At 36.3% G+C, this 9917-nt stretch overlaps 1 protein-coding gene and 1 non-coding gene across 3 annotated transcripts; one reads left to right on the top strand and one right to left on the bottom strand.

Moving 5' to 3' along the window:
- The first annotated feature begins 878 nt into the window (after nt 1–878).
- On the top strand, nt 879–9053 carry LOC109172624 (putative U-box domain-containing protein 50). Of its 2 annotated transcripts, none has more exons than XM_019321820.1 (9): nt 879–1221; nt 1304–1416; nt 1495–1625; nt 1731–2127; nt 2210–2338; nt 2414–2947; nt 3027–3740; nt 4057–4285; nt 9039–9053. In XM_019321820.1, exons 1-8 carry the CDS (start codon nt 1041–1043, stop codon nt 4264–4266), a joined length of 2409 nt encoding a protein of 802 aa, XP_019177365.1. In that variant the 5' UTR covers nt 879–1040; the 3' UTR covers nt 4267–4285; nt 9039–9053. The 2 variants fall into 2 exon arrangements, with proteins under 2 accessions (XP_019177365.1, XP_019177364.1); XM_019321819.1 differs by lacking the exon at nt 9039–9053 and adding an exon at nt 6217–6378 and having other exon boundaries at nt 4057–4287.
- TRNAN-GUU lies at nt 6810–6883 on the bottom strand. Its single transcript has one exon. It is a non-coding gene; the product is annotated as a tRNA-Asn (tRNA).
- Nucleotides 9054–9917: the final 864 nt, after the last annotated feature.

Raw genomic sequence — 9917 nt, 5'->3', positions numbered from 1 at the left:
CTGGTGTGACAATGGTGGTGTTGGTGGTGGTGTGGTAGTGATGGGGGTTGTGTTGGTGGCAGTGGTGGTGTTGGTAGTGGTAGTGGTGGTGGTGGTGATGTGGTTGTGGTTGTGTGGTGGTGGTTGTTGTGTTGGTGTCAGGTTGGTGTGGTGGTGGGGAGGCGTGGTAGTGGTAGTTTAGTGGTGGTGTTGGTAGTGGTAGTTTAGTGATGACGATGATGATATATAGAAACTAACTTAAAAATGAAGACAGTGGTAGAAGATGTCTTTCGACTAAAAAACTAAGAAGACATTTTTTGTCAAATTAGACCTTTTTTTCGTTGATCAGAATGAATATTTTTCTTTGGCTTCATTTTCCTTGAGTATCCAAACATTGAAAAATCCGAAAAATGACTTCCGGGAGTCATTTTCAGGGTTTCCAAACGGACCCCAAAACTACAAAATTTGAGATCAATAGTTTGTAAGGAGTGTCATTTTTTAGAGACAAAATTGCAACTTGCAAATATAACTACCAAACTTGAGATCAATAGTTCTGGTTTTTTTTTTTTTTTTTTTTTTAATTTTTAATTTTTAATTAATTTTTTGTTTAAAATTAATTTTTAAAATTCACAACCTCCACGTCAGCAAAGTATTAGGTAAACAGGTCATTTTAAGTCTAATTGTATGAATTTGTGTAATTCAGGGACTCAATTGTACTTTTTTTAGTTCGATGGTCTAATTGTAACTTGGTGTGCAGTTCAGTGGCCTATTTGACGTTTATTCCAATTTTAAAATCTTAAGAAGAAAAATTAGTTTTATTTTATTATTATAAAAAATTAAATTGTCGGAAGGAGTAACATAATTTCTTGGCCGGACTCAGATTGCCTCCCTCCCTTTATAAACATACCTTAAAATCTTGCCAGGTTTCTTGGAACTCCTCCATGACTGTTCTTTCTGGGAACTGTCTAACTTAAATTATTAAAAGAAAAAAACGCATGAACTTTTGCAAGATTCGGAAAAGCTACTGTACTGTACCTTTTGTCTTGCATGGTTTTTAGATCATGGTTCGAGATATGGAGATTCCATTCGAGAATAATAAGGTTTATGTGGCAGTTAGTGAAGATGTTGATGATGGGTTTCTGACGTTAGACTGGGCACTAAGGAAATGGTCCACTCAATCAATCGTAATAGTCATTCTCTATGCTGCCAATAACATATGCAAAGATTACGTATACACCCTACGTAAGTCACAAGAATCGCCTGCTGATTTTCATTCACTTTTGATTTCTGATGTTAACTTGTGTGTATGCTTCTCCCGGTTTAGTTGGAAAATTTCCTGCAAGTTCTGTAAGTGAGGAGAAACTGAAAGATCTTGAGCAGAATGAAGAAGCCAAAACACACAGAATTCTGTCAAAATACATGGCCTTTTGTCACAAGGTTCATTTCTTTTCTTATCTTTTCTTCTGTTAATGTCTGTTCTTGAAGTTTGTTAAGATTTTCTTGTTTTCTTGACAGGTAAAAACTGAAATTCTCAGGATTGAGAAATACAATAATGAGCCTGTTCAAAAGATCATGGTGGATTTAATCTCTGGAATTCGGATAACTAAGCTAGTCATGTCCTTGAAATTCATGAGGCCTGTATGTTGGTATGCATCTTTTTCTTCAAGTCTTTATTGGGTTTAAATCTGCAGCTTTCTTATTCTCCTTGAACTTACTATCATTCTCAACTTTCTTCCCCTTCTGTTGTGTAGGAAATCAAGGGGTGCGATAAGCGGATCATTTTATGTGCACAGGCAGAAACCAGGTTTCTGTGAATTGTTCATAATATGTGGAGGGAAACTGGTTTTCCTCAGAGAAGAGAACAAAGAAGGGCTGATAGAGGATGAAAAGGGAGCAATTCTTGCTAGGAGTAGAGAAAAGAGGCCAACTTTCAGAAGCTATGTGGGGAAAATGTTCAATGAAGCTTCTGCCAAGGGGAAAAAACCATGCGATTTGCCTTCTTCTTCTTCTTCCACATCAGTTCATCAATGGGACAAGTACAAAGAAGAGATTGAACTTTATTTCACTCAGTTATTATCATCAAATGCAGAGGCATCAGATGAACTCTTTCAGAAGCTTGCTAAGAAGCCAGATATGGCTGATAATATGGTAATTCAGATAAATATTTCTTCATATAATAAAAGAGATTTTATACGATTATTTATGTATTTATTTTGTGAAAAAATGTTAGACAAGAGAAGAAAAGAGAGCCAGGATCCAGGAGATCCAAGAAGTGATTCAACAAATCAGAAAAGAAGCTAAAACCAATCCTGCAAGGCTTGCAAGGGCTAAATGGGCTATGAGTTTGTGTAGCAGCCGGGTAAGTTTATATATTTCTGTACAGTCCATTTGTTTCAGAGATTATTCAATTTCTAGACTCTATTTCTGTCCTTAGGCTGTGGAACTTGGAGGCTGCATAAATGAAGAGATAGCTAAAAGGGCTCAGCTTGAGAAAGAGTTTTGCTCGACGAAACAAGAGTTGAATAAACTCCAGACTGAAACTGAGGAGAAAAGGGCTATGCTTAACTCAACTCTCCAACTCCGAGACCAGCTCTCAAGAAAGCTCCATCTGTTGTCTCAGGAAATATCGCAAGCTGGGCTTCAGGTGGAGGAGGAGACGAGAGCACAGGCTGCAATGGCTCAGGAAGCCGAAAAGCTGAGAAGGCAAAGAGATGTCTTTCTGCATAGAATTGAGTTCTCTAAAGGAAACGATACTGCAATGGGGTCGGGGGAGCAAAGATTTCATTACAGACAGTTCACTGCTGCAGAGATCAGAGCTGCCACCGATGACCTCTCAGAACGAATGAGGTTAAAATCGGGCGGGGACTGGACAAATGTATATAAAGGGTGCCTAAATTCAACTCTAGTGGCAGTCAAGATATATAGTAATTCAGGGATTGGAGATTCTGAAGAGGCCTTCCAGGCTAAGGTATTAGTACTTGCAGACAAGTTATTGTCCCTTTTTTTTATGCCTTTTTAACTTTAAAGCTTTGATCTTTGTAATGTAGGTCAACCTCCTTAGCAGCATAAGGCATCCTAATATTCTCAGCATGATGGGATTCTGTTCTGAGCTAAAGTGCATAGTGTTTGAGTACATGCCTAATGGCTGCTTAAGAGACATTCTCTTCTCAACTCACAGAACCTCCAAGAAAAGGAACAGATCGTCTCTGAATTGGCTTACGCGTATACATATTGCAGCCGAGGTTTCAACAGGCCTGTCATTCCTCCATGAGGCTAAACCAAGACCCATGGTTCATGGCAGGCTTAACCCCTCAAGAATATTGCTGGACCGAAACAATGTGGCGAAATTCAGTGGTTTGATGCCCTCTATGTGCTATGATGCCTCGGAGATAAGTTCAGATATGAGGGCATTTGGGAACCTGATATTGCAGCTTCTGAGTGGGAGGAATTGGGGAGGGCTAGTTGAAGAGGCAATAATGATGGATCAGACTGCAGTCATTAATGTGGTAGATGAGAAGGCTGGAGATTGGCCTCTGGAGTTAGCAGTGGAGCTTGGTGGGATTGCAGTAAAATGTTTGAGTAATCATGAGAATGAAGGCCAAGATGTGAGCATGGCAATGGTGGCAAGAGACATGGAGAAGGTGAAGAAGAAAGGTGATGAGCTAGTAAGAAGTGCAGAATTTGCAGTGGCAAATGAAGGTGATTCAGAAGTGGAAGAAGATGCAGAGATTCCCAGTGCTTTTCTATGCCCTATTTTCCAGGTTTTCATCTCAACTCATTATATATAGAGTTAATTCATTTTTTATCTGTCTCTCATCTCACTTTTAGTTCTTTCTTTTCAGAACATCCATGTTGGTCCTGTTATTATTGTGACATAACTATTTTTTGTCATTCGTCAACAAATTTGTTTAAATAATGTTAAACATAAGGCATTTCAATCTATTTATCCTACCATCTTCTAAAAAAAATAATTAAAACTACCTATAAATCTTGGATCAAACTCTTATATTTATATTTCCCTAAACCCTATTCTCCACCCGTCAGGACCATATATTTAAATTTTGTTTGGTGGTGCAGGATATAATGCAGGACCCTCACATTGCTGCTGATGGATTCTCTTATGAGGTAGAAGCTATAGGGGAGTGGTTGAGGAGCGGCCACGACACGTCACCCATGACAAATCTGAAACTCAAACACAGCCTTCTAACACCAAATCATGTCTTGCGTTCTCTAATTTATGACTGGCAAAAGAAAAGATTAGATCTTCCATCAACGACAGTACAGTGAAAATATTTGAAGATAGTAAGTACGGAGTATATTATTGTATTGTAAAGAATCTGGTTAATTGTTTTCATAGTAAATTCTCAAAATGGTCCATCGACTATGCCATAATTCACAAATTAGTCATCGACTATCAATTTTTCAATTGTTACTCGATAATTCACAAATCAATCATTCGTTGGGTATCTTATTGAGTAAGAATTGAATAGTTAATAACCTTATTGAGTAAGAATTGAATAGCTGATGACCTTATTGAGTAAAAGTCGAATAATTGAGAACTTAATTTAGTAAACTTAATAGCCAAAGACTTATTTATAAATTATTTTATAATCGAGAGACCATTTTGGATATTTAGTCTTATTTTCGGTAGTGCATAGAATTGAAGCATGTGCGTGCTCCATCTCAACTAAAAGCCTAAGCTGATGGTTGGATCCCCCTCACGTGTGCGGTGGGTTCCAAGCAACACGTGGACCGGTAAACCGTAATCACTTACGAGTGGCATTGAGATTTGAACCCATGACTTTGGTCTGGCTCTGATACCAAATTGAAGCATGTGCTCCATCTCAACTAAAAGCCTAAGCTGATAGTTGGTTTGCACATTAATGGCTATGTGCATAGAACCCTTAAATAGCTTTGTGCAGTTTACACTTTAAATCCTAGGACTGAAACACCAGGTTTCCAGTTATGTAGCCGAATGCTTAGACGCATATCATCATGAAAATGTTTTTTTATATATATATTATATGAGAATACGTGAGAAACTAAAGATAGTAAGAAGAATTCAATATTGATGATGCTTATTACAAGAAAAGCCGCAGTAAGCTATTTATACATTGAATTTAGAGAAAATAGCGCATGAAAAATGGGAAAATGGGAACATGTCTTGATGTGTAGCAGTTCGCGAATGTTGAAGCGCAATATGGATGGCCATGCGACTCGCGAACGTTGAAGCGCAATATGGATGGCCATGCGACGTAGACGCAGCGAAATTACGGAGACACATTCTTATGAATTTGAGACATAAAATATTATGTATTTACAAGTTCATTTTATCTATATATTCCTAAATCCCAAATGGGCAATTTTGTTTAATTTAATTTCCATAGCCTGCACTCTGCAGTATAGACAGAAGAAGAAAGAAACAAATGGGGAAAATTGTTTATTAAAAAAAATGATTACAAACCTTATAAGACAAGAAGGTCGGAGAAACACGTGTTCAATAGTGATTTTATATAAGATCGAGGTCCCATCTGGTTGTTTGCAAATTAATAATATCATTCCTAATTGTCAATCTTAAATTGTAATATTTTATTTATATTTAAAAAATTATAATATTAAATATAACCACACCGGCCAAGAAGTAAATTAAATATAAATGGCATAATAAATAATGATATCCAAGACATGCAAACAAACCCAAAGATCTTCTTGAATTTGACTAGGATAATATAAGGAAAAATATTACAGTAAAGAAAATCTAACATCACCAATATAAAGTTCCATAACAACAGTACTTGAAAATTAAAGAACACCAACAATAATACAGCAATCACATAAACCAAAAGCAAAAAAAAACACTCGTACAATAGATCAGAATCTCAATTAAGATTAGCAAAGCCCTGCTGGAAATGATGAATTGAAGGTATATATTAGTGGGCATGCATTATGCATATGATGCAGTTGAAAATGAAATCAATTGGATGGAGGTGGTGAGAGAGTTGGAATCCCGGGAATGGTCGGAATTGAAGCGGCGGGCAAGTTCGGCAGAGGAATATTAGCCGGCATGGGAGGAAGAGTGAGCTTTGGCAAGTTGAAGGCCGGCATTGATGGCAAAGGTGGAAGTGTGGCAATGGATGGATGGCATTTGTGGTAGAGAGGGAATTGTCGGAAGCGGGGGCGCGCCGGGAATTTGCAGGAGGCGGCGAGCGGCGGAGCTGGTGTTGAGGCTTGCTAAACACATTAATGTTATCATCATGGAGAAGAGGAAGCAGTTGTTGATGGCACCCATTTTTAATTTGTTCAAGCTAAGTAAATTGCAGATGCTTAATTTGCAGCTAAGTATATATGGAATGGGTTTTCTTGAAGCAATTCAAGCTAAGTATATATGGACTTAATGCTTACTATGAGCATCCAAATGGGAATATAATGTATATATAAGATGAGATTTGAAGAGGGGTCAAGGGGTTGATGAGATTTAGTTGTGCTTTATCTTTTTTTCCAAATTGGGTTGTGTTTGTTAAGCTACAATTTATTATTTAAAGTGTCCGAATTTAGAAGTTGAACATATGCATATTTTTCTCGCTGCTCATATACTTTCTCAATCTACTGAAACACAATGAACCAATAATGCCTCCACTCAGGCTCAAACTCACAACCTTCCTAATGGAAGTCCAACCCGGGTACCATTAAACCACATAGTCTTAATTAATTATGTGATCATAATTTAGTTTAATTGAATTGTCATTAATTTTAATCAGAATTAAATTTTATTCGCAATGGGCAAACCCCAAACAAGAAGCCTGCATTGTTTGGTGGGGTGTATAAAAAATCGCTAGAAGGAGGGCTTGAACCTCCGACCTTGTGGTTAACAGCCACACGCTCTAACCAACTGAGCTATTCCAGCTACTTGTTATTAAAAGTTTTCTGAAAATATTTAACCGTGATCATTTAAGTCTTCATCAACTTCCCCCATTTAAGGCTTATCGATCACTTCAATCAGGCAAAAGTGTGGATCCCTACTATGTTCACTGATTGACTTGAATTGGTTAGCAACCATGCATTGAGTTGCTCTCAAATTCAACCATATAAAAATCCTCTATTCCAACACAATTCAAACGCATATACACATTACACACGGCCCACGCCTTATGGCCATGGCCATCCTAGAAAAAAAATACTCCGTATTATTTATTTTTGAATAAATTCAACTATATATGTTTGAGATAATTATACTCAATTATTTTAAAGTTTGTAATTTAGTATTGATGAATATATTATAAATGGACTCAGAGTAAATCAACCTGGTGGAGCAGACCTGACCAACTTTGGGGCTCCAAAGGTCGAGCCCGATGCTCTGATCCGCGCCTTGGGGTCCAAACTTGGGTCCAAGGCTGAATCCTAAGCTTAATTGGCGCCTTGGAGGTCCCATGATAAGCCCTGAGCTCGGCGCCTTAGGGAGGTCTAAGGCGGAGCTCTTGGACTCTACCTCTGTGGCTTCAATTCATAGATGGTTTAGAGCGGGCGTAGTGGATGCGTTAGACCCGGTCGAGGAGGTCCAAACTAGCTACCTGCTCTTTTCTCGCGGGAGTAGTTGAAGTGCGACTTAATATAAAATCACGTACTCATCTTTGTCTCATTAGGACTACATCATCATTCACTCTCTTGTAATAGTATTACATTCCTTACCAAAAAAAAAAAAAAAATAGCATTACATAAGTCTTAATTAATACAACTTTGTCTCCGTGATCAATATTTGTGCCTTTACGTTCATTACCTTTATCTTTAGACATTATCTTTTAATTATTGAGTTATTTGGATCAGGTTATCCGTGTCAATATATAATCCATCAAGCTAAGTATATATCTAAAATTCAAACATTTGTGCAATTACAATTAATTTTTAAATTTAATTCGACTTGGTTTAACTTATTAAATATATCATACATAATAGAAAATGATTTTTTTCAAGAAAATAATATCTTCAAAATATCATGTGTAAATTGCATTAAAACAAATAAAACAAAAAATTTGCCAAAAAAAAAAAAAAAAACAAAAAAACCCCATAAATGATCAATGCAGGATTTTTTTTTTTTTTTTTTTTGTAAATGCCTTTTGCTCCATCATATTACCTCTACCTTTTATAATTTGTTTACCAATAAACCATTAAAAAAACCTAATTGGATCACTAAAAGGAACCTAAAAATCTAAATTAAAGTAGCAAAAGAACCCTAATTTAGATTTTAAAAACTAATAAAATAGCATTCTGAATATAATTTAAATGAAAATGCATGCTAAAGTACCCTTCATCTAGTCATCTACCACTCACAACAAAGACACTCCATGATATAACAAGTTTTAATAGATTTGTTTGTTTTTTGTTTTTTTTTTTTTTTTTTTTTCAAATGTCAACCAAGAAATTACCATGCACATAATGTTAGATTCGAGTTCTAAATTTTATTTTGAATATTTGAAAATTTAATAACTGAACAAATTAAATGAACTTAATAGATTGAACAAAGAAAACAAATTGAAATTTTCATATATTACAAACAAGTGAACAACCAACACTCAACAATATAATATAATCAAAGATCACTTGAAAAAAAAAAAAAAAAAAAAAAAAAAACAAACAAAACAAAACATTACAGCGCGCAAGTGGTATACATGGATTTTGATGACAAACTAAAGCACTAAAAACGGTAGATCAGACGTATCAAAATATCTGAAGATGCATGCATGCATGCATCTCCGTCCATATGATATGACGAAAAGTGGCCGGGAAACTAAAAAAGTTGATTAAATTAGTTGGATGGAGGTGGTGATGAAAGGGTGGGAATAGCCGGCGGCATGTTGGGGATTGAAGTGGGCAGAGGGATGTTAGGAATTTGCGGTATGGTTGGTTGAGGCAAAAAGGGAATTGTCGGCATGCCGGGAATTTGCAGGAGGCGGCGTGCGGCGGAGCTAGCGTTGACGCCGCCGCAGCTTGCTAAACACAATGTTATCATCAGGGAGAGAAGGAAACAGTTTTTTACTGTAGCCGCCGCCATTGTTGTTTTCTAGCTTGAAGCTAATAAGCAAGTAAACAATTAATGAGAGATATGAACATCCATAATGGAAATGTGTATGTATATATAGGAGGAGATTATAGGTGGGAGTCAAGGGTTTGATGAGAATTAGTTGTGCATGCATGCTTAACCATATTTAATTTGTCCGCATGCGTTACTTTGTGTTTGTTAGGCTACCTAGTACCTACAATTGATTTATTAAAAAAAAAAAAATTATTTTGCTGCCCGAAATGGAGTGATCAAGTGGGTAGAATATCTTCCTCAACCTACTGAAACACAAAGAATCAATAAGGCCTCCACTAAAGCTCGAATTGAACTTACAATCTTCCAAAATAGAAGTCCAACCCGAGTACCATTAGACCACATAGTCTTGGTAGAAACTTATTTTAGTTTACTTTTTCTATGTGATTTGTGGACTATTAGGCAGGACTCAGGAGTGACATTTATTTAGTATACGTACACTTAGTGACTATGAGTTTTTCACGTCACCAAAAAAGAATTAAATACCCTCACATAGTGACTGCAAATTTATCCAATACATAGTACACCAAGTGGCTACGAGCTAAGCTTTCCTCTTACCAAAAAAAAATATCTTCAGATAGGTAGTGACTATAAATTTCTATCGTCACTCAAAAAAAATTGTGTAAAGTTTAAAAGTTTAACAAACAAACCATATTTTCAAACATCTAATTACAATATATAAGTTAGCGTCAAAAAGCAACTTTATTGCACAAAACAAGAGTATTAAGAACTTAATACACTACAAATTTCTCTGATCAGCCAAAAGAATTTGTAAAGTTTAAAATTTTATTCAATATAGTCAATACTATACCCCACCATTAATGGGGTTCGATTATGTGACTTTCTCTTAATG

The sequence above is a fragment of the Ipomoea nil genome, unplaced genomic scaffold (assembly GCF_001879475.1).
Source record: "Ipomoea nil cultivar Tokyo-kokei standard unplaced genomic scaffold, Asagao_1.1 scaffold0418, whole genome shotgun sequence".
In the NCBI taxonomy this organism is placed as follows: domain Eukaryota; kingdom Viridiplantae; phylum Streptophyta; class Magnoliopsida; order Solanales; family Convolvulaceae; genus Ipomoea; species Ipomoea nil.
The sequence above is the reverse complement of the archived record's forward strand: the minus strand, read 5'-3'. Positions and strand labels throughout refer to the sequence as shown.

What these genes read in the sequence shown, in the direction of transcription:
- LOC109172624 (XM_019321820.1), top strand. Translation starts at nt 1,041, where the DNA reads ATGGTTCGAGATATGGAGATTCCATTCGAGAATAATAAGGTTTATGTG. An exon ending in AGATTACGTATACACCCTAC is followed by an intron (nt 1,222 to 1,303) that starts GTAAGTCACAAG and finishes CTCCCGGTTTAG; the next exon opens with TTGGAAAATTTCCTGCAAGT. An exon ending in TTCATGAGGCCTGTATGTTG is followed by an intron (nt 1,626 to 1,730) that starts GTATGCATCTTT and finishes TCTGTTGTGTAG; the next exon opens with GAAATCAAGGGGTGCGATAA.